Source organism: Choloepus didactylus, chromosome 14 (assembly GCF_015220235.1).
Source record: "Choloepus didactylus isolate mChoDid1 chromosome 14, mChoDid1.pri, whole genome shotgun sequence".
Classification (NCBI taxonomy): Eukaryota; Metazoa; Chordata; class Mammalia; order Pilosa; family Megalonychidae; genus Choloepus; species Choloepus didactylus.
The window spans coordinates 42144474-42169673 of NC_051320.1; the positions used below are offsets into that span (position 1 = coordinate 42144474).

Genomic DNA, 25200 nt, shown 5'->3' on the forward strand with positions numbered 1-25200 from the left:
CAAAATGGAGGGAAGAAACATCACCAATAAAGAACAGAAGAAAAAGAAGCCTACTATAATAGAAGAAAAAGCAAAAACATAAAGCTAATGACAATGGAGAATAGGGATGTTTTAAAATAATCTTCCTATAACTACTGCATAAAATCACACTCTCAGAAAATCCTAGAAACAAAGCTAGGGGGTTGCCTATGGTTTCTCAGGGATCCCGGCAAGACCTTTTTCCCTCCTTAATTTAAGCTGCAATCCTGAGTACAGTCTCTTCGGGAACTAGCTAGATTACATCTAAAGATAATAATTTATTGCTTAGCCTTTGCTTTGACTTCAATCGTCAGAACTTCTTCTCCAGCCTCAGCAGAAGGAGCCATGCTGATGATGAGTGATTGACAGACAGTTCCTCTGGATAAAGCTGCCCTTCTAATAGACTGGGGCTTTTCCTGTGCTGTAATAGAACTTGCTCTACATTTGGGTCTGTCCAGTGGTTTCTCTGCTGGTTCTCTTCCTTTGTCTTCATTTTCTTTTCCTTTACCCTCTCCTACTTCAGAATTTTCACTTTTTTTCTGGAAGAAACAGAAAGAATTGTGACTGAAATCATAATAAAGGACACTGGATTCTTTTAATTAACATACAATGGCTAAGGATCACCACCAAAACAAAGACTGTCTTAATTAAATTAATCAGAATCCTGTCTCCCTGATAGAGACCGTAATTCTGACAGTCATTTTCTGGAGTGCTAGAGAATGGGGTAAAGCTGATACTTTGGACTTGCAATATTGGTCTGGATTGTATTTTTGATCCAGTCAAGGAACTCTATTTCTATTGGTCCTCCTTCTTTCTGACTCTTCATCCTCACAGGTATCTTTATTTTTGCTTTTAAAATATGAACTTTTTAATAAAAAAGTATTAATCAAATACTATAAAAATACTACAAAAACTATGGTTTTCCTTCTGCATAAGCTTATGGGAGAACCTCAGGAAGAAACTCATATCTCTTTCATAAATACAGTCTTCTCCATTTGTCCCATGGTTGCTTTGGTTTTAGTTTTTTTCTTTTTAAAGCAGTTTTATTGAGATATATTCACATACATACAATCCATCCAGAGTACAATAAATGGCTTTTAGTATAATCACAGAGTTGTACATTCATCACTACAATAAATTTTAAAACATTTTCATTACTCCAAAAAGAAAACCCCATATCCCTTAGCAGTCACCTCTTAATCCTTCTATCTTTCCCCAGCTCTATATAACCACTAATCTAACTCTGTCTCAAAAAATTTATTTATATTTACATTTTATATAAATGAAATCATACAATATGTAGTACTTTGTGTCTGGTTTCTTTCACTTAGCATAATGGTTTTTTAAATTATTGTATTTTTTTTAAATTATAGAAATTGTAAGTTTACAGAAAAGTCATGTAAAAATACAACATTCCCATATACCCTCTATTGGTGACACTTTGTATTAGTGTGCTACCTTTGTTACAACTGATGAAAGAATATTAAAATATTACTGTCAATCACAGTCCATAGTTTACATTAGTTGTATTTTTTCCCATATACCACACTATTATTAACACCTTGTAATAGGGTTATACATTTGTTATAATTCATAAAAACACATTCTTATGTTTGTCTATTAACCACAATCCATCATCCACAACAGGGTTCATTGTGTTATACAGCCTCATGTTTTGTCTTCTAACTTTCCTTCTAGTAGCACATGCAACCCAAAACTTCCCATTTCACCTACATTCACAAACATAATTCAGTGCTGTTAATCATACTCACCATAACATACTACCTCACCACTAACCATTTCCAAACCTTTACAACAAAAAAAGAGATAGGGGTCCTCTTTCATTATTTTGCATATGGATATCCAGCTCTTCCAACATCATTTGTTGAAGAGATTATTCTAGCCCAGTTGAGTGGATGTGGCAGCCTTGTCAAATATCAATTGGCCATAGACATAGGGTTCTATTTCTGAACTCTCAGTTTAATTCTATTGGTCAATATATCTATCTGTATGGCAGTACCAGGCTGTTTTGATCACCGTAGCTTTGTAATATGCTTTAAAGTTAGGAAGGGGGAGTCCTCCAACTTTGTTCTTATTTTTCAAGATGTTTTTTTGGCTATTCAGGGATCCTTACCCTTCCAAATAAATTTGATAATTTGATTTTCCATTTCTGCAAAGTAAGACATTGGAATTTTGATTGGGATTACATGGAATCTGTAAATCAATTTGGGTAGAATTAACATTTTCCAATCCATGAACATGGAATGCCTTTCCATTTATTTAGGTCTTTGATTTCTTTTGGCTATGTTTTGCATATGTTTTCAGTAGAAATCACCTGTGAAGCCACTAGTCTTGGGCTTTTACTTGTTGGGACATTTGTGATGGTATTTCAATCTCTGTATTGTGATTGGTTTGTTGAAATGTTCTATTTCTTCTAGAGTCAGTGTAGGTAGTTCTTGTGTTTCTAGGAATTTTTCCATTTTGTCTAAGTTGTCTAATTTGTTGGCATACAGTTGTTTACAGTATCCTCTTATGATCCTTTTTATTTCTGTGGAGTCAGTAGTAATGTTGTCTTCCCATATCTGATTTTATTTAGTTGCATCTTCTCTCTCTTTCCTTTGTCAATCTAGCTAAGAGTTTGTCAGTTTTATTGATCTTCTCAAGGAATGAACTTTTGGTTTTGTTAATTCTCTCTATTGTTTTTTTATTCTCAATTTTATTCATTTCTGCTGTAATCTTTGTTATTTCTTTCCTTCTTCTTGCTTTGGGATTAGTTTGCTATTCTTTTTTTCAGTTCCTACAGGTGTACAGTTAGGTCTTTGATTTTAGTTCTACTTTTTTTTTCTTTTAATGAGATTTTATTGTGATATATTCACACACCCTATAATACACCCAAAGAATACAATCACTGGCTCACAGTATCAATATATAGTTGTGCATTCATCACCACAATCAACTTTTAAAACATTTTCATTAGTCAAAAAAATAAAATAAAATAAAAAAGAAGGTAGCTATACTAATATTGGACAAAATAGACTTTTTTTAACTTTATCAAAAAATTATAAAACATTTGAAACAAAATAAAACAAAGCAATAAGAAAAACAAATAACCTAAAATAACTACTTTGCTTCCAACATGTTCCTACCATACCCCCCAAAAATTAACAAACCATAGTTGTTCCCATAACATTAACATTATCCTCCATAACTTATCTGTTCTTATTAGATTATTGTTCCCCCTTCACTAGTTGCTGTCTATTGCTAGGTCCCCTACATTCTACAATATAAAACATTTATTTTACATTTTTCACAGAGTTCACATTAGTGGTAACACAATATCTCTTTTTGTGCATGGCTTATTTCACTCAGCATAATGTCTTCAAGGTTCATCCATTTTGTCATATGTTTCAGGACATCGTTCCTTCTTACTGCTGCATAGTATTCCATCATGTGTATGTACCACATTTTGTTTATCCACTCATCTGTTGAAGGACATTTGGATTGTTTCCAGCTCTTCGCAATTGTGAATAATGCCGCTGTGAACATCGGTGTGAAAATATCTGTTCATCTCACTGCTTTCAGATCTTCTGGGTACATACCAAGAAGTGAAATTGCTGGATCAAAGGGTAACACGATATCTCATTTTCTAAGGAACCACCAGACTGTCTTCCAGAGTGGCTATGCCATTATACAGCCCCCAAAATAGACTTTAAATACAAAGATGTCATAAGAGACAAGGAAGGACACTCTATATTAATAGGACAATTCACCAAGAAGAAATAATAATCATAAATGTTTATGCACCCAATCAAGAAGCTCCAAAATACATGAGACAAACATTGGCTAAACTGAAGGGAGCAACAGACACATCTACAATAAAAGTGGGATATTTCAATATACCACGCTCTTCTATAGATAGAACTAGACAGAGGACCAATAACAAAATTGAGAGCCTAAATAATATGATAAATGAATTAGGCTTAACAGACATACATAGATCATTATATCTCAAAGTACCAGGATACACACTATTCTCTAGTGCCCATGGAACATTCTCCAGGATAGCGCATATGCTGGGGCATAAAACAAGTGTCCATAAATTTAAAATGACTGAACGTATTCAAAGCACATTCTCTGACCACAATGGAATGAAACTAGAAGTCAATAACCATCAAAGATCTAGAACATTAACAAATGTCTGGAGGTTAAATAACACACTCCTAAACAATCAGTGGGTCAAAGAAGAAATTATAAGAGAAATTGCTAAATATCTAGAGACAAATGAAAATGAAAACACAACATATCAAAAACTTATGGGATGTAGCAAAGGTGGTATTGAGGGGGAAATTTATATCTCTAAATGCATACATTAAAAAGGAATGAAGAGCTAAAATCAAAGAACTAATGGAAAACTGAAGAAGCTAGAAAATGATCAGCAAACCAATCCCAAAGCAAGTAGAAGACAAGAAATAATCAGGATTAAAACAGAAATAAATGATATGGAGAAACAAAAAAATAATGGAGAGAATAAATAAAACCAAAAGTTGGTTCTTTGAGAAGATCAACAAGATTGACAAACCCTTAGCTAGACTGACAAAGTCAAAAAGAGAGAAGACCCAAATAAACAAAATAATAAATGAGAGGGGGGACATTACTGCAGATCCCAAAGAAATTTAAAAAATCATAAGAGGATACTATGAACAATCATATGCTAATAAGCTAGATTAATTCAGAGGAAATGGATAATTTCCTGGAAACACATGAACAACCTAGACTGACCAGAGAAGAATGAGAAGATCTCAACAAACCAATCACAAGCAAGAAGATCCAATCAGTCATCAAAAAGCTTCCCACACCCTCTCTCTCTAGCTAAGCCAACTTGGCAGGTGAAATCACTGCCCTCCCCCCTACATGGGATCAGACACCCAGGGGAGTGAATCTCCCTGGCAACATGCACTATGACTCCCGGAAAGGAATCTAGACCAGGCATTGTGGGATGGAGAACATCTTCTTGACCAAAGGGGGATGTGAAAGGAAATGAAATAAGCTACAGTGGCAGAGAGATTCCAAAAGGAGCCGAGAGGTCACTCTGGTGGGCACTCTTATGCACAATATAGACAACCCTTTTTAGGTTCTAGTGGATTGGAGTAGCCAGCAGTAAATACCTGAAACTATCAAACTACAACCCAGAACCCATGGATCTTGAAGACGATTATATAAAAATATAGCTTATGAGGGGTGACAATGTGATTGGGAAGGCCATATGGACCACACTCCCCTTTGTCTAGTTTATGGATGAGCAGAAAAATGGGGAAAGGAAAACAAACAAAGGCACCCAGTGTTCTTTTTTACTTTAATTGCTCTTTTTCACTTTAATTTTTATTCTTGTTATTTTTGTGTGTTTGGTAATGAAGGTGTCAGGGATTGATTTTGGTGATGAATGCACAACTATGTAATGGTACTGTGAACAACTGAATGTGTGCTTTGTTTTGTATGACTGCATGGTATGTGAATATATCTCAATAAAATGAATTTAAAGAAAAAAAAAGCTTCCCACAAATAAAAGCCCAGGGCCAGGTAGCTTCACAGGGGACTTCTCCAAACTTTCCAAAAAGAACTGACACCAATCCTACTTAAACTCTTTCAAAAAATTGAAGACAATGGAACACTACCTAACTAATTTTATGAAGCCAAAGTTACTTCAATACAAAAGCAGGTAAAGATGCTACAAGAAAGGAAAACTACAGCCTAATCTCCCTAATGGATATAGATGCAAAAATTCTCAACAAAATACTTGCAAATCTAATCCAAAGACACACACAAAAAATCATACACCATGACCAAGTGGGCTTCACTTGGCATGCAAGGGTAGTTCAACATAAGAAAATCAATCAATGTAATAAAACACACTAACAAATCAAAATGGAATAAACAAACAATCATCTCAATAGATTCTCAAAAAGCATTCAACGAAATTCAGCATCCTTTTTTGATAAAAACACTTCAAAAGGTAGGAATTGAAGGAAACTTCCTCAATATTATAAAGGGCATATATGTAAAACCCGCAGCTAGCATAGTATTCAGTGGATGCCTGCTGTCACCACTATTAATCAGTATCATGCTAGATGTTCTAGCCAGAGCAATCTGGCAAGACAAAGAAATAAAAGGCATATAAATTGGAAAGGAAGAAAAAAAACTCTCATTATTTGCATATGACATGATCTTATATCTGGGAAACCCTGAGAAACAGATGACACAGTTACTTGAGCTAACAGACAAATTCAGCAAAGTGGCAGGATACAAGAATAATGCACATAGTTAGTAATGTTCCTATACACTAGAAATGGTCTAACTGAAGAGACACTCAAGAAAAAGATACATTCTCAACAGCAACTATAAAATCAAGTATGTAGGAAAAAACTTAATCAAAGATATAAAAGACCACTACACAGAAAATTACATAACTTTACTACAAATATAAAAGGGGACCTAAAGAGATGGGAAAATATTCCATGTTCATGGACAGGAAGGCTAAACATTATTAAGATGTCAATCCTACCCAATCTGATCTACAGATTTAATGCAATTCCAATCAAAATTCCAACAATCTACTTTGCAGACTTGGAAAAGCTAGTTATCAAATATTCTTTGAAAGGGAAAGATGCCTCGAATTGCTAAAACATTCTAAAAAAGAAAAACAAAGTGGGAAGACTTATACTTCCTGTTTTTGAAGCTTACTATAAAGCCACAGTAGTCAAAACAGCATGGTATTGGCACAAAGATAGACATACTGATCAATGGAATGAAATTAAGAATTTGGAAATAGACCCCCAGATCCACGGTCAACTGATTTTTGATAAGGTGCACCAATCCAATGAACTGGGACAAAACAGTCTTTTCAACAAATGGGGCTGGGAGAACTGGATATCCATATCCAAAAGAATGAAAGAGGACCTCTACCTTACACCCTATTCAAAAAGTAACTCAAAGTGGATCAAAGACCTCAATATAAGAGACAGTACCATAAAACTCCTAGAAGATAATGCAGGGAAACATCTTCTAGACTTAATATTAGGAGGTCACTTCTTAGACCTTACAGCCAAAGCACAAGCAACAAAAGAAAAAACAGATAAATGGAAATTCCTCAAAATTAAAAGCTTCTGTACCTCAAAGGAATTTGTCAAAAAGGTAAAGAGGCAGCCAACTCAATGGGAGAAAATATATTTGGAAACCATGAATCTGATAAGAGAATGATACCCTGCATATATGAAGAACTCCTACAACTCAATGACTATAGTACAAACAGCCCAACTAAAAAATGGGCAAAAGATACGAAAAGATATTTCTCTGAAGATGAAATACAAGTGGCTAAAAATCAGATGTAAAAATGTTCATCTTCACTAGTTATTTGGGAGATGTAAATCAATACCACGAGATATCATCTCACACAAATAAGAATGGCTGCCATTAAACAAACAGGAAACCACACATGCTGGAGAGGATGTGGAAAAACTGGAACTCTTATTCCTTGCTGGTGGGACTAGATAATGGTACAGCCACTCTGGTAGACAATTTGGCAGCTCCTTACAAAACTAGATATTGAGTTACCCTATAATCCACCAATTTCACTTTTTGGTATATACCCAGAAGACCTGAAAGCAGTGACACGAGCACATATTTGCACACCGATGTTCATAGTGGCGTTGTTCACAACTGCCAAGAGCTGGAAACAATCCAAATGTCCTTCAACAGATGAGTGCATACAAAAATGTTGTATATACAAATGATGGAATACTAGGCAGCAGTGAGAAGGAATGAGGTCATGAAACATACAATAAAATGGATGAACCTTGAAGACATAATGCTGAGTGAAATAAGCCTGACAGAAAAGGAGAGATTGTACATTACCACTAATGTGAACTCTGAAAATGTAAAATAAGTGTCTTATAAGGTAGAAAATAGGGGACCTATAGATAGTCAGAAGCTAGTGAAGGAGGAACAGTAATCTAATAAGTACAGATACGATAATTAAGTTGATCTTAATGTTATGGGAATGGTCAGGTTGACTAAGGTTTGTTAATAGGATTATAAGTATCAGTGATGCATTGAAGGTGAACATGTTTGTAAATGGTTGTTTAAAGGCATGTAACCCACAGAGTAGCACCAAAAACCAAAATAACTGTTAGCATGATATACTTATAAGGTATAACACTGGTGCAGAGGGTTAACAACAGAGTGGTATGGAAAAACTACCCATTATGTATTAAAGACTATATTTACTAAGAATATCTTACCAATCCTACAATAATACTAGGAATGAATAATTAGCAGCAGATAAGAGCTCTGGGATGTATTATGTTACAATAATTGTTTAAAGTTGAGAGTGATGATCATTGTACAACTAAGTGAGGATAATGTAAGAAACTGACCATTTATCTTGGGATAAAATATACATTAAGTGAAGTTAGGAAACCGCTACTTGATAAATCAAGCCCTTGAGTTGTGGCTTGCTCTTGTGAAATTTAGGGTTGTAAATAGCATGCTGAGCCCTCGTAGAATTATGTTGAAGAGGCACCTCCAGGGAACCTCTTTTGTTGCTCAAATATGGTCTTTCTCTCTCTATGCCCAACTCAGCAAATAAATTCATAAACCTTCCCCCACAAGGGACATGACTCCCAGGGGAATGAATCTCCCTGGTGAAGTGGAACATGACACCCTGGCAGCAAGGGACTGAAAATGCCTACTTGACCAAAAGGGGGAAACAAGAAAGGTAACAAGCTGAGGTCACAGTGGCTAAGAGATCCCAAATAGAGTCAAGAGACTATCCTGGAGGTTTCTTTTATGCAAGCTCCAGCAACACATCCCAAATGGCCACAGTATGTCATGACCTTACCAAAAGTAGCCCCCAACTACCTAGCTCCCTACCTGAGATTGTAAAAAAGATTCATTCACTTTCTAAGTTTTATCTTTCAGAAACTTAAATCCACCAGGGTGTTCCTATACCAGACAAGTCCTAAAACCCAGAGGCAACGGCCTCTTTAAGATCAACAATCAGATGCAGCCCCCTTCTCCATACTGTCAACAATCCCTTTCAATATATCAACAACCCCTTTCAATATGAACAAGTTAGGGTGCTCACTGCCTAGACACCCTGAAGATGGAGAAAGAGATTAAGTGAGAGGAAGGGGTAGCAACAAACAAAATAAGATGTAACAAAAGTCTATGAATACTGAAACTTTATATAATTATAAACATATTTTTGGTTGCTGGGGTTTCGGAATGGCTGGAAGGAGGTAAATGACACGGTGGAACTGTAACTATAGCATCTTTGGGATTTGCTCTATAGCTGCTCATTGACTTGTGCCTTGAAGATCTTCACCTTTCTGTATATACCTTCTCGTGCATAACAGGGAAGGGACTGAGACTGTGGAACTGTAATCTGTAACAATTTTTGAAATTACTTATAGAACTGCTTGTTGAATTGTACATCGAGAGTTGACACCTTTCTGTATGTATGTTATATTTTACAATAATGGAAATGGCTGAAGTTGTGGAACTGTGACCCATCACATTCTTTGAAATTTGCTCTCTACTTGTGAAATCATACTTTGAAAGTTATCACTGTCATATAAATATGTTAAAGTTCACAACACAAAAATTTAATAAACAGAAAAAGAATTTGTCATCCCTTTTTGATAAAAAACTTCAAAAGGTAGGAATAGAAGGAAACTTCCTCAATATGATAAAGGGCATATATGAAAAACCCACAGCCAGCATAGGACTCAATGGTGAGATGATGAAAGCCTTCTGCCTAAGATCGAGAGCAAGACAAGGATGCCCACTATCACCTGTATTATTCAACATTGTGCTAGAAGTTCTAGCTAGAGCAATTAGCCAAGACCAAGAAATAAAAGGTATTCAGATTGGAAAGGAAGAAATAAAACTCTCATTATTTGCAGATGAAATGATCTTACATTTAGAAAATCCTGAGAATTCAACCACAAAGCTACCTGAGCTAATAAAAAAATTCAGCAGAGTGGTGGGATATAAGATTAATGCACATTTTTTTTTTTTTTGGAGTAATGAGAATGTTCAAAGATTGATTTTGTGAAGAATGCACAACTATATGAAGATACTATGAACAACTGATTGTATACCTTGGAGGACTGTATGTTATGTGAATATATCTCAACAAAACTGCATTTTTAAAAAAAGATTAATGCATATAAGTTGGTAATGTTCCTATACACTAGTAATGACCTAACTGAAGCAGCAATCAAAAAACAATTCCATTCACAATAGCGACTAAAAAAATTAAATACCTAGGAAAAAACTTAACCAAGGACTTAAAAGACCACTGCACTAAAAATTACAAAACTTTATTAAAAAAATTAAAAATGACCCAAATAGATGGAAAAATATTCTGTGCTCATGGATAAGGAAAACTAAATGTCATTAAGAAGTCAATTCTACACAAACTGCTCTACAGATTCAATGCCATTCCAATCAAAATTCCTACAGCCTACTACACAGACTTGGAAAAGCTAGTTATCAAATTTATTTGGAAAGGAAAGGGCCTTGAATTGACAAAAACAACCTAAAAAAGAAGAATGAAGTGGGAGGACTTATACTTCCAGACTTTGACGCCTACTATAAAGCCACAGTGGTCAAAACAGCATGGTATTGGCACAAAGATAGACATATTGATCAATGGAATCAAATTGAGAATTTGGAAATAGACTCCCAGATCTATGGTTGATTGCTACTTGATAAGGCCCCCAAATCCACAGAACTGGGACAGAATAGTCTCTTTAACAAATGGGGTTGGGAGAACTGGATATCCATAACTGAAAGAATGAAAGAGGACCCCTACTTCACACCATATACAAAATTTAACTCAAAGTAGATCAAAGACCTCAATATAAGAGACAGCACAATAAAACTCTTAGAAGATAATATAGGGAACCATGTTCAGGACTCTGTAATAGGAGGTAGGTTCTTAGACCTTACACCAAAGCACAAGCAACAAAAGAAAAAATAGATAAATGGGAACTCCTCAAAATCAGAAGCTTCTGGGCCTCAAAAAACTTTGTCAAAAAAAGGTGAAGAGGCAGCCAACTCAATGGGAGAAAATATTTAGAAACCATGTATTTGATAAGAGACTGAGATCCTACATACATAAAGAAATCCTAAAACCCAACAAAAATAGTGCAAACAGCCCAATTATAAAATGGGTAAAAGATATGAAAAGACATTTCTCCTAAGAGGAAATACAAGTGGCTAAAAAACATGAAAATATGTTCATCTTCAATAGCTATTAGGGAAATGCAAATCAAAACTACAATGAGATACCACCTTACACCAGAAAGAATTGCTGCCCTATCTGGAGGACAGTTTGGTGTTTCCACAAGAAATTAAGTATGTGGGTGCCATAAGGTCCTGCTACCCTATTATGGGGTATATACTTGGAAGATCTGAGAGCAGGAATATGAATGGACATTTTCAACTGGGGTTTATGGAGGCAGTATTCATGATTTGCAATAGGTGGAGGTGGCCTAAGGATACATGAACTGGTGAACAGAATGGTGAACTGTGGTGAAGGCATACAATGGAATATTGAGCAACTGTAAGAAGGAGTGAAGCTATGAGACACACAATGAGGTGAATGGATCCTGTAGACAGCATTTTGAGTGAACTATGCCAGAAATGAAAAGACAAACATTATAATGCCTCACCAATATAGACTAACTACAATGTGTAAACTCAGAATTGAATCTCAGAGCATAGCTTATCAGAGGAATGCTTATTGTAATGGTCCCCTGAGTGCAAACTCTTACAGCAGTTACATCTGTTCCTGAATTGTAATGGCTGTCTCCAAATTCTGAGATGCTGATCCCTTTGCGTATAACCTGGTCAGTCTCTGGAACTTTGGGTATCTGTGTGACAACTGAAACTCAGAGCTAGAGCTCAACAGATATGAATGTCAGTATTAGCACATACAGCAACTGTTAAAAAAGCTGGAAAAGAGTCCAGACTTCAATTAGAGATATGAATGAAGCAGATCTAGTTAAGACTAAGGCAAATCAGGCCAAAGGGTAAAGGACAATACTGACTGTGTTTTAAAAGTGAGACCAAGGGAAGAGATGTTTATTTGGTGCAGGATCCTCCTATAGTACACTGAATAATTTAACTTGTATGGTCAGTTTATTCAAACACCATACATAATTACATGGAACTTTGAATAGGAAGTGAGATCTGGTAGGTTTGTATGGGTTACTGTGAAATAGCGATACATCCCAAAGTAATCTGGGCAGAGAATAAAAGTATATCTACAGGGACCCCTGAGGAGCTGGAGGAAAATGTGGAATTGTTGGACTTCCCCACTTGGGTTGTTGCTGATGTTCTCATAAACATTGAGGGACTGATGATTTGGTATGCTGAGCCCTCTGTCTTGGGGCTTGCCCTTATGAAGCTTGTTACTGCAAAGGGGAGGCTAAGCCTACTTATAATTGTGCCTGAGTCTTCCCTAGAGTGCCTCTTTGTTGCTGAGATGTGCCCCTCCCTCTCTAGCTAAGCTAACTTGGCAGGTGAACTCACCGCTCTCCCCCCTGCATGGGACCTGACTCCCAGGGGTGTAAAACTCCCTGGCAACACAGAATATGACTCCCAGGGATGAGCCTAGACCTGGCACTGTGGGATTGAGAACATCTTGATCAAAAGGGGTAAGCAAAATGAAAAAAAATAAATTCTCAGTGGCTGAGAGATTTCAAATGGAGTTGAGAGGTCACCCTGGTAGGCATTCTTATGCACTATATAGAAATCCCTTTTTAGTTTTTAGTGTATTGGAATAGCTAGAAGTAAATACCTGAAACTATCAAACTGCAACCCAGCAGCCTTGATTCTTTGAAGACAATTTGTAACTATGTAGCTTACATGTGGTAACAGTGTGATTGTGAAAACCTTGAGGATCACACTCCTTTTATCCAGTGTATGGGTGGATGAATAGAAAAATGGGGACAAAAACTAAATGAGAAATAGGGTGGGATGGGGGGGTGATTTGGGTGTTCTTTTTTGCTTTTATTTTTTATTCTTATTTTTATTCTTTCCGGTGTAAGGAAAATGATCAAAAATAGATTGGGGTGATGAATACACAACTATATGATTGTACTGTGAACACTGATTGTACACCATGGACGATTGTATGGTATGTGAATAAATCTCAATAAAACTGAATTAAAAAAAAGAATGGCTGCCATTAAACAAACAGGAAACAAAAATCCTGGAGAGGATGTGGAGAAATTGGAACTCTTATTCATTGCTGGTGGGAATGTATAATGGTACAGTCACCATGGAAGACAGTTTGGCAGTTTCTCAGAAAACTAAATATAATTACCCTACAATACGGCAATTCTACTTCTTGGTATATACCCAGAATATCTGCAAGCAGTGACATGAACAGACTTTTGTACACAATGTTCATAGCAGTGCTGTTCACAATTGTCAGGAGATGGAAACAATCCAAATGCCCTTCAACAGATGAGTAGATAAACAAAATGTAGTATATGTATATGATGGAATACCATGCAGCAGTAAGAAAGAACAATGTCCTGAAACATATGGCAGCATGGATGAACCTTGAAGATAAAATGCTGAGTGAAATAAATAAGAAAAAAAGGAGAGATATTGCTTTTTACTCTATTGGTCACTTCTATGAACTCCCTATGATTATACATGAACAATGTATAATCAATGTCTTATAAATTAGAATATCAGGGACCTAGTGATAGACAGAATATAGTGATGGGGGGTGATAATCTAATATGTTCAGATATGTTGATGGTGAATTCAAAGGTATGGGAATTGACAGGGGTTATGATTGTTAATGAGATTATAAGTATCACAGCTGTACTGAAGGTAAATAGGATTAAAAGGTGATATAATTCTAAGGTATGACACTAATACACAGAGTTAATAACAGAATGATATATGGGAAAAATCTACCTTGCATACTAGGGACTATAATTAATAGAAATATCATACTAGTACCATACAACTACTAGGGACAAATAATTAAGGGCTGAAAAGAGCTATGAGGTATTTTGGGTCATGAGAATTGCTTAAAATGGAGAGTGATGAGGATTGTAAAACTAAGTGATGATAATGTGAGATACGGATGGATTATCATGGACGTAACATATGCTATGTGAATTTAAGAAAAGGATGTATAGAGATATAATGCATAAGAATAACTTCCAGAATGACCTCTTAAATCTATTTGAAATATCTTAGCCACTGAAACTTTATTTTGTTCCATTTCTTTTCCCCCTTTTGATCAAGAAGGTGTTCTGAATCCTCCAATGCCAGGGCCAGGTTCATTGCTGGGAGTTATGTCCCATGTTGCCAGGGAGACATACACACCTGGGAGTCATGTCTTATGTATTGGGGAGAGTAGTAAATTTATTTGAAGAGTTGTCTGAGAGAGACAAGATACATTTGAGCAACAAAAGAGGTTTTCTGGGGGAGATTTTTAGGCATACTTATAAATAGGCTTAGCTTCTCCTTTGCAGGAGTAAGTTTCATAAGGGCAAGCCCCAAGATCAAGGGGTTGGTTTATTAAATTGGGAGTCCCTAAAGCTTGAGAGAATAGCCAGAGTTCTCCAGGTGGGGAAGTTTAATATTTCCACATTTTCCCCCAGTCCCTCAAGGGGACTTTGCAAAAACTTTTTTCTTTTCTGCCCCCAATAATCTGTACAGAATAACAGCATTTCATTCCCTATTCTAGGTTCCATGTATATGCTGTTTTAATAAACTGACCTGTATGGTCAGGTTAAATTAGATAGTGTGCTACAAAAAATTTAAATTTTGTACCCAATAAGCATGTCTTCCTTTGGTCTCACATGGAAGTTGAAGTTTAAAAACAGTCAATTTCATCCCTTATCCTGTATTCTAATTTACCTTAGTACTAACCAAGTCCATTTCGTTTATAACTCTAATTGAAGTCTGATCTTCTTTAGCAGTTGCTGAATGGAGTAATGCCGCCTTTCAGAGCTGCAGAACTCTTATCTCTGGGTGTCAGGTGTCACTCAGATACCCAAAGTTCCAGGGAATGACCAAGCTATACCCAAAAAGCTCAGAATCTCAGAAGTTAGCAATAACAGTTAAAACTCAGGAATAGATATGACTGCTGTAAGAGCTTACAGTCTAGGAACCTTTACAATGAGCCTAATTGAACATTCTGTATTCCTAAATCCTCAATTGCCCAATCTCTGCGCATGTTCTATCCTTTGATAACCTATGCTTCAATTCTCAGCATTTGCTTATTATAGTCAGATTATATTAGCGAGACCATAAAATGTTTGACCTTTTATTTCTGGCTTATTTCACTCAACATAATGTCCTCAAGGTGCATTCGTCTACTTGCATGCCTCACAACTACATTCTTTCTTTCAGCCATCAATATGCCATTGTATGTAAACCCTACAATTCACCCTTCTGTTCATCAGTTGACGTACCCTTAGGCCACCTCCATCCATTGCAAATCGTGAATAATGCCACCATAAATACCAGTGTGCAAATGTCTATTCATGTCTTTGCTTTCAGTTCTTCCAAGCATGTATCTAATAAAGGGTTGCAGGATGTTGTAACAATCCTATACCCAGCATTCTGTGGAACCACCACACTGCCCTCCAGAGGCTGCAGCCTTCTACCTCCCTACCAACAATGAATAGATATATATGTCTCTTCACATCTTCTCCAGTCCTTCAATCTTTGCTTATTTCATTTTATTTTACTTTATTATTTCTTTTTAAATGCAATTTTGTTGAGATATATTCACATACCACAAAATCATCCAAAGTGTACAATCAGTTGTTCACAGTATCATCACATAGCTGTGTATTCATCACTACAGTTTTTTGAACATTTTCATTACTCCAAAAAATAAGAATAAAAATAAAAATAAAAGTAAAAAATAACACCCAAAACATCTCATACTCCTTTCCCCCCATATTATTCTTTTACTTTTTGTCCCCTTTTTTTCTCCTCATTTGTCCACACACTGGATAAAGGGAATGTGAGCCACAAGGTTTTCACAATCACACAGTCACACTGAATAAGCTACGCAGTTATACAATCATCCTCAAGAATCAAGGATACTGGATTGCAGGTCAACAGTTTCAGGCATTTCCTTCTAGCTATTCTAGTACCCTAAATACTAAAAAAAGATATCTATATAATGGAAAAGAATAACCTCCAGAATGACCTCTCGACTTTATTTGAGATCTCTCAGCCACTGAAACTTTATTTTGTTTCATTTCTCTTCCCCCTTTTGGTCAGGAAGGCTTTCTCATTCCCACAATGCTGGGTGCAGGCTCATCCATGGGAGTCATGTCCCACTTTGCCAGGGAGATTTACACCCCTGGGAGTCTTGTCCCATGTAGGGGGGAGGGCAGTGAGTTTACCTGCTGAGTGGGCTTAGAGAGAGACAGGCCACACCTGAGCAACAAAAGAGGTTCTCTGGGGGTGACTCTTTAGGCACCATTATAAGTAGGCTTTGCCTCTCCTTTGCAGTAATAAGCCCCAAGATTGAGGACTAGTAATTTTTTGTTTTCTAGGCATCTGGTCTCCTTAATTACACCAATCAGATTTTCCAAGACCTGATGGGCCCAGGTTTCAGGAGGAGGCTGTATTCAGCATCAGGTTTCCCTGAGGGTGAGAACCAGCCAATTTTCAGACTTTCCTGTGAGGCCTCTAGACTCTGTGCTTTTCCTGTCCTGTCCAGCAAGTAGCACTTGTCATCCCACAGCTCCCCACCAGCGTAAAGAGGTGCGGTGTATTTAATTCTCAGTGGACCCTGTCTCAACCAGGGACCAAGGGTGTCAGAAGTGAAGCTTAAGCTGTTTGTGTGTGTTTTTTTTTTTTTTTTTTTTTTTTATCTCCCCTAGGCCCTGGGGTCTGAGTTCTCTGAGGGAGAGCCACCACTTGAGCTGGGCCCTGCCCCCCTCCCCCTTTTCTTAGGGAAGATAAGCCCTTTAGGGAATTGTCTCCTACACTTTGACTCTCCAGCTATATTAACTCTCCCTTGACTAAATCAGTGCAGACAATCGAATGCTTGAGACTTTCTCTAATGAGCTACTTAGAATGAGAGAAAAAAAAGGAAATCAGCAAGAAGTTCCCTTTTCAGAGCCAGTCCCCAGCCCTCCAGTTCACCAGGTGAGAATCAGAGTGGATACCTGGTTCTGTGTGCCCCTTTTCTTGGGATACAGCTCTTTTCCAATATTCTGGGTTCAGTGGACTCCAAAAGCCTCTGTTTTTATTTATGTATGTATTGTTTTCATCAGCCCTGCCTCCTCTCTGCCAGGATAAACCTCTGGGTTCCTTTATTGCTTACTCAGGGTTTATCTGTGCTCATAGCATGTATTCAGTAGTCCAAATTTGTTAACAAAGATGGCAATTGGAGCTTGGTTGAGCTATATTCCATTGCTCCCCGCAGGGATTGCTTCTTTTCCCCACAGTGAATTTTTGCAGCTCAGCCTGCCATGCCAGTGGGGGAGGGGTGCCGGCTCCACAGTTTGGGGAGCTTTACTTATAGTTCTGTGTTGTGATCCCAGTTGTTCCACCCAATCCTGACTGCTGTATGATGGTGTCTGGTCCTGGATGTCCCCCCATCAGTTGTTCCAGACTATTTTTTCTAATTGTTCCTGGTTATTTTACTAGTTTGCTCTAGGCGACTAACTAAATTCCATGAACATCTTTGATTAGTTGTTCCAAATTCTGTGTCTCCACTGAAGTTTTAAATTGTTTCTTTGACCAGGCCATATTCCTATTTCTTAATATGGCTTTTTATTTTTGCTGAAGTCTAGGCATCTGATTATATTGATGATTTTACTCTGAAGGTCAGTTTCTCTCTTTTCCTAGGATTTTATTGTTGTTTGACTTTGTGTGTTAAGGCTTTTCTTTGACACTTGGTTCAACTTATTCTAGACATTTAGAATAGCCTTTGTTTAACTGATCAGATTTTTTCAGCTCTTTTTCATCGTATTCTTGCCTTGGATATGCAGTATAATTTTTGAGACTGCACTTTTTTGCAATTGTTGCACCCCAGGAGAAAGCTTCCTTTTCTCTATTCCTTCTCCAGGAATCTTGATCTGCTCTGTTTGTTTTTGCTTTGCCTCTATAGTTTCCTTTTACACTCCTTTCATCGTCTCTAGCTGCCTTTCTCCAGAAGGTAAATTCTGGGAGAAGGGTCACCCCAGAAAGGTCTTACCAAAGTTGGTATTAACTAGCTAAAACAGGGCCTGGGACCCATGAAGGGGGCTCAGACCAGCTCCAAAGTGCCTTGGGGAGACAGTCAGGAAAGATGCCCAAAGCCTTTTGACATCTCCCTGAAGATACTCTTTCCTGGCCTGCCTATAATATGGCACCCTTCAGTAAACTGTTTCCCACAGCCCTAAGGAAGTACTATGTCTTTAAGCCTCCAGTGCCTTTGCCTCTGTCAGGCTGGGGTTGAAACAATGGCTGCTACTGCTATTGTCTGGGTTGGGCTGAAACAGCAGCTCAGAGCCAGTTCCCAGTCACCGGAATTCACCAATCAAAAACTGTCATCAGTGCTCAGCCATTCCCTCCCCCCATCACTCTCGCAGAAGAGGACCTTTACATTCTTTTCTGACAGCAGCAGCTAGAAGAGTGGAGGATGGGCACAGCCACCATGTGGGAGAATTCCTCACAGATTTTTATAGCAGTTTATTAGCCTCTTCCTCCTGCTCTTCTCTGGATGCTGTACAGTGTTCTTTTGGCCTCCGGAGCCTCAGAACAGTTGTTTCAGATAGTTCCTGCCTGTTTACTATCTGTGCAAGGAGGAATCAGTCCCAGAGGTCCCTGCTCCACCCCTTTACAGGAAGTCCCCCACAGCTGTAGTTTTTGGTATTATGTTTATATCTTCTTTAGAAAATTTCTAGTAAAAAACATACTAGAGTTTTTACTAATGATGCAGGAGATCAGTTTTAGAGAGGCTCGTATGAGGTATGGATGTACACATAAAGTTAAGAACTTTAATGTATTTAATTAGCCCTTTCTTCACTTCCTAAATATTTTATAGAAATTATTATTTCTACACTGACACAAATGAGGCATTTGGTTTATACTGCATCCCTAATTTTCACAACAATGTTTTGCATGTGAAGAAGAGAAAGTTTCAGTTTCTTAAATGTGACTGACATAATATTTGCTTTATTCATTTCCTATAAGTTCTATAGCTACCCATTTCTAAATGTTTTAGAGATCATATAATGACTAGATTCAGAAAACCTGAATCCTTGGTGTTTCTAAATATCTGTCCTCATAGGTTTACTATATGAATCAAAGAAATATTATGCAAAAAATAATGGAGAGAAAAAGAAATAACAGTTGCATTTCTTCACACCTCTAGGAATTGGGAGGCTGCTCATTGTAGACCTGGAAATCTGAACACATGGGTGGTAGTTTTTTCTCTTAGTCAAATACCATGATCTGGATCTCATACCTATAATATGAAGAGCTTCGGTGAAATCTGTTGAGGTTCTTGTGGCTTTAAAAATTTGTGACGTGTAATTGATTGAACATTTGTGAAAATGTCATTTACTGGCTTGTTGGTAAAATTATACATACACACACACACACACAGACACACATCCTCTATAATAAACCCATGATAATAAACTGTGATGATATATGGGGCCAACAGTTTAAAAAATAAGAAATGTTATATGTAATACAGTAATTTTTAACATCAGGTAATCCAAATTATCCCAGTGTCTGAAATGGAATTAATGTAGGAGCATGTCTGGTTGTGCTCAGTCCAGTGCTCTGTCCATTAACTTTGTTTTATTACCTGAGCTGTGTATTCTCTCTTCAATTTGAGCAGCTTTCCAAGACCTGCTGTTCCTGTACTTCCCAGAAGAGCTTTCAACATTTTGGGTGTTTCTTGTTTTGATGGGAAGAGAAAGGCAAGTCCTTTTCTTGGAGGTGTTGCCTCTGTGGCCTTAGCTTTTTGCTTTAGCAGCACCCTGTGGACAGTAGAGAAAAGCTATTTTAGAGGACTCTGTGAGAGTTCTGGCAAAATCTACCAGAAAAAACTGCAATGTCTCATAACCTATGAAGTTTTCAATGGGTACTTGCATAGAAAGTTGTTTGTTAAGTGTATCACATGGAGAAGGTTGATCACTCATATAATACTGTTCTCTTCAGCTTAGATTTTACAAAATATAACCAAGTCTATTTCTAATGGCTTTCTTTTTCCTCACAAAAAGATGGTTCCTTTATTACAGATGCCAGGTTAATCCAGGCATCTCTTAAAGTGCTTGTAGGATTAAGGGTGGTGGGTGGAAAAGTGATGAACAGCTTCTCAGAAGGTGATTTTTATGCTGGAAACTGAAAAATTTAGAGTTATCTCAAAGATGATCATTTGTGGAGAGAGAATAATGGCATGTGTAGAGGCCAGGAAAGAGAAAACATTCTTACAATGGAGGCACCAAAAGAGATTTAGGGTGGCTGGAACATAGAGTGCAAGAAGAGAGACAGGTAGAGAAGGGCCAGTTAATGAAGGTCCTTAGCATGAGATGACATTTAAATTTTATCCTAAAGGGAATGGAAAACAGTTGAAGAGTTTGGGGGAAGTGAAAATTAAACTCATAGTTATGAGGATCATTCAAATAACACACAATATTGAATGGAAGAGCAAGATTGGACATTAACAGATCTTAGAGGTCAAGAGTAGGATAGGTCATGGGACAATAGGGAAGTGAATGGGATTAAGAGAGATTTAAGATGTAGAATCTCCCTGGTGATTAACTGGATATGGTGGTAAGAGAGAAAGAGCTGATGATGGTGACTCCCAGATGTCTGATTTGGTTAACTGTCAATGTCATTCACTCAGATAGGATATAGTAGGGAAGGAGTTGATTTTGGGTGTGGTGGAAACTGAGAAGATGAATTAATTTTGGAGTAAATTGAAATAAAGGTTTTTTTTTTTTTTTTAAATATACTCAAGTATACTTAAATATGGGTGTTAATCTCATCAGAGAGATGTAAACTGGAGGTATGAATTCTGGAGATAACGGTATGTATATGATTCAATGACCTTTTTGTAGAACCAATTTGGTTCTACAGATTGTACCTGGCTTTCTTCATGAGGAGCTTTTCAGAATCTGGATAGTGTATTAGGATTTCTTGGAGAGTCTTTTTGTCTAGAGTTAGAAGATTGGCAAACCCATGGGCTACTACGTCAGCTGTTCGGCGGTTTCCTCCACTGGCTGCTAGAAGGCTGTAAGAGAGAAATATAAGTGTTCACCACCAGTTTCACTCTTTTACCACTGAAATCCTTTAAAAAATAAATAGTTATGTTGCCAGACATTTATACTGCTCCAGAGATAGTTTATGAGAAGTGAGGGATGAGGTTATGGTACCGAGAAAGTCAAATTATGGTGGCAATAGGGTAACAACAACTTTCAACATGTTTTTCTTCACCTCCCACCTCTTGTGGCCATCGGTGCCCTATCAGATCCTTAATCCCAGATTCTAGAAGTTCAGAATCCCTTTGGGCTGGGTATTCTCTGTTTGTTCCTCCAGATCTACTTACACCCTTTTCCATCTTCCTTTTCTCTCTCAGAAGCTGACTTCCATGGTCTTGCCCGCTGGACTTCCATTTGGCTTCAGCTAATGGGAAATACCAACAGGAATCTGGAAAGCTGGAGAAGAGTGAGGCTGGGACATTTAGTTCCCCTGTTCTTTTTTGGCCAGGCGTTAAGTTAGCAGTGGCTTCAGTTCTCTACCAAAATCTACAGCTCCTGATACATGGATATCTCATAGAACTACAACAAGAAACCCGGTTCTTTCTGAGACCTGGTAACTGCATCCTCCCCATGTCCACTTCAGGCCTACCCATGGAAATATCCCCTTGCTGATGCTGGCTTCAGGATGCATTGCCATCCCTTGTTAGATACTCTTAGTTTTTTTCCCTTTCTTTGGTCAATAATTCCTTTGTTAAAGTCTTCTCAGTCACCTTGCTTGAATGTACCTCTGTTTCCTGCCAGTTCTTCATGATGCCTTGGTTACCTCAGGTGAATCTAAACTCTTTTCCTACTAAATTCCCAAAGCACCCTGTTTCTAGATATCATAAACATCTCCATAGTTTTCTCATTTACGTGCAGCTCTCCATCAGGAATGTCATTGAATTATGGGCTTTACATCTCTCTGGTACATAGCAGGGCATTTTGTACTTGGGAAGTACAGCAAATAGTAGATGAATAAATGAATACATGAATGAATAAAATAAACAAATAAAAATTTTATCATTCACCAATCATCTGGAAAAGAAGGGATGGTTTTTAAAAACAGGATAAGAGAAACCACATTTCAAATTTTAACAACAATGATGACAATACAGTCTTTACACTGAGAGGATAACAACAGATTGACTCCCTTGGGATGAACCAGTTAGAAATGGAGAAAGAAGGGTCTCATTAATAAAACACAATCTTTAGAGGTGGAAAGGACAGAGAAAACACCCTGGCGATAGGAATGTTCACACTCTCACAGACCTGCCTTTGGAAGCAATGAGATGTGAGAAGCTGCATGCATTCCATACCTGTCTGCTGAAGGTTTATAATAGACAGTGTGCACATCTCCTACTGTTCTTCCAGAAAAGGGAACATTCCTGCTGGCTGTTAATTGCTACAGAAACTAATGTCAGATTTTAGCTAAAGCATAAAAAGAGCTTGGAAGTCATAACTCTTGTCCTTACAACAAGAAAAGGCTAAACAATCTGAAAACCAATGACTTTTCTTGAACTCTTCAGGGAAATAAGGTCACAGGGCAAATCATCACCCCCAAATCCAGGGTGTTTATTTAGGGAGTTACAGCCAGATCTGCCTACTCTGGATCAGAAGCTGCTGGAGTCATAAACTGGTAATAACATTTAAGGAGAAATTCTGATGAATTGCTGGAGGTTGAGAGTGGACTAGCATGAGAGTAGGAAACTCTAGGGGGCACAGTCTTAGAGGGACCGTCACACTTTTGTGGCTTTTACCTCGATGGAACCTACCAGGTTCTCATGGTGAAGAGCCAGGAAAGATCCCCTTGTGGCTCAGGCAGGAGAGGAAAATATTGTGAAATACATCATAGAATATTTTCCGTAACAAAGGCTTATTAATATTTTCCATAACTAGGAGAAATGACATTAACGGAGTCTTTTTTCTCTTGGGCTCCCTCTAGACTTCCTGTCTTACCTAAGGGGATGGGAATTTAAGCAACACTTCTGAAAGTCACATCCAGGGAGTACAGGCCCACTAACAGACTGAGATTTAATCATAAAATTATAGAGTGCTTCCCCTCCTACACACCTTACTGCTGTACCAACAGGGCTCCAATATTATAAAAGTGGATTACATCTAAAACAACTGCAGGATATAGGCTGTCTCTGAGGAGAAGTACTTAGGGAAGCCCAAAGTCAACAGAGGACACAAAAACAAGGACACTAGAAGAATTTGAAGCCTTGGCACCCACAGCTACAACAAACATTAAACAGAACTGAACACCTAGCCATATTAACAAACAACCTCACACTTAAGGCCTATTTACCTGGGTTCCTATTACCTATTAAATCATGTCTGGCTTTCAACAAAAAAACTACAAGGCATGCAAAAAGTAAGAAAAAATACAGTTGGAGGAGACAAGTGAAACATCAGAACAAGACTGTCTATTACCAGATATGACAGAGATATTGAAATTATCAGACAGGGAATTTAGAATAACATAATTTATAGGTAAGGAATCTAATGGAAAAAGTAGACCATGTAATAACAGATGGGTAAAATAAAAAGAGAGAGGGAAATCTTAAAAAAGAATCAAAAGAGAATGCTAGAAATCAAAAACACTGTAACAGAAATGAAGGATGCTTTGATGGACCAATCAGCAGACCGGGCACAGTCCAGGAAAGAATCAGTGAGTGTAAAGACAGGTTAATTGAAACTTTCAACCTGAAATGCAAAGAAAATAACAGAACAGAACATCAAGAACTGTGAGACAATTTCAAAACTTGTGACATACACACAACTGGAATACAAGGATGAGAGAAAGAGAGAAGAGAAGAAATACTGGAAGTGATAATTGCTGAGAACCTGCCAAAATGAACCCAAATCACAGATCTGGGAAGCTCAGAGAACATCAAGCAGGATAAATGCCAAAAAAAAAAAAAAAACTTCTCTTAGGCATACTATAGTCAAGCTGCAGAAAACCAAAGACAAAGAGAAAATCTTGAAATAAGCAAGAGGAAAATACACCTTCCCTATAGAGAAACAAGGATTAGAACTACAGCAGATTTCTCATCAGAACCCATGCTGGCAAGAGAGCACAGTAAAATATTTAAAATTTTGTTGTAAGAAAAAACTCACCAATCTAGAATTCTGTATCCAGCAAAATTATCTTTCATAAAATGAAGGAGAAACAAAGACTTTCTTAGAAAAACAAAAACTGGGAATTTACTGCCAACAGACATGCCCTGTGAGAAATGCTAAAAGTTCTTTAAGGAGAAAGAAATGATAAAAGTCAAAAACTCGGATCTACATAAAGAAAGGAAGAGTGTTAGACAAGGAATATATATAGGTAACATTTTATTTTTCTTATTCTTAATTTCTTTTAAAGATATTGTTTAAATAATGATAGTAACTGTATTTGGTGATTACAGCATATAGATAAGTGAAATGAATGGCAGCGATGTCATAAGGAATGGGGTGGGGGAAGGAATTGGGGATACCCTTTAATAAGGTACCTGCACTATATGTGAGGCAGTAGCAGTAAAGTATTATTTAAAGTATTATTTGAAAGTGTACTTAGATTAATTAAATATGTATACTGCAAACTCTAGGGCAACTATTATATTTTTTTAAAAGAAGTATAACTGACAAGTTACGGGAGGAGATACAATGGAATAATATAAAATGTTCAATTAAAACCGGACAAGGTAGGAAAGAGGGCAAAAAATAAATGACAAGCCACCATAAGACATAACACAGAGTCTTTTATTTGCACCTAACATTAGAGCTGGGTCCTGGAATATCCAGGCCACTTAAGAATGGAATACTCCCCCAAGATAGAAAATAATATACTTGGAATCCGTAAGTGTTGACCATGTTAATGGCTGTTTATTTT

General features: G+C 37.3%; 1 protein-coding gene across 1 annotated transcript in view; it reads right to left on the reverse strand.

Moving 5' to 3' along the window:
• Positions 1–296: 296 nt before the first annotated feature.
• Positions 297–25200, reverse strand: part of CNGB3 (cyclic nucleotide gated channel subunit beta 3) — a 206569-nt gene continuing 181665 nt past the window's right edge. The window contains exons 16-18 of the mRNA XM_037803185.1: positions 21170–21316; positions 19886–20060; positions 297–557 (exon numbers count right to left, since the gene is read on the reverse strand). Of these exons, the coding sequence (XP_037659113.1) occupies positions 297–557; positions 19886–20060; positions 21170–21316 (583 nt within the window). The remainder of the gene's footprint in view (positions 558–19885; positions 20061–21169; positions 21317–25200) is intronic.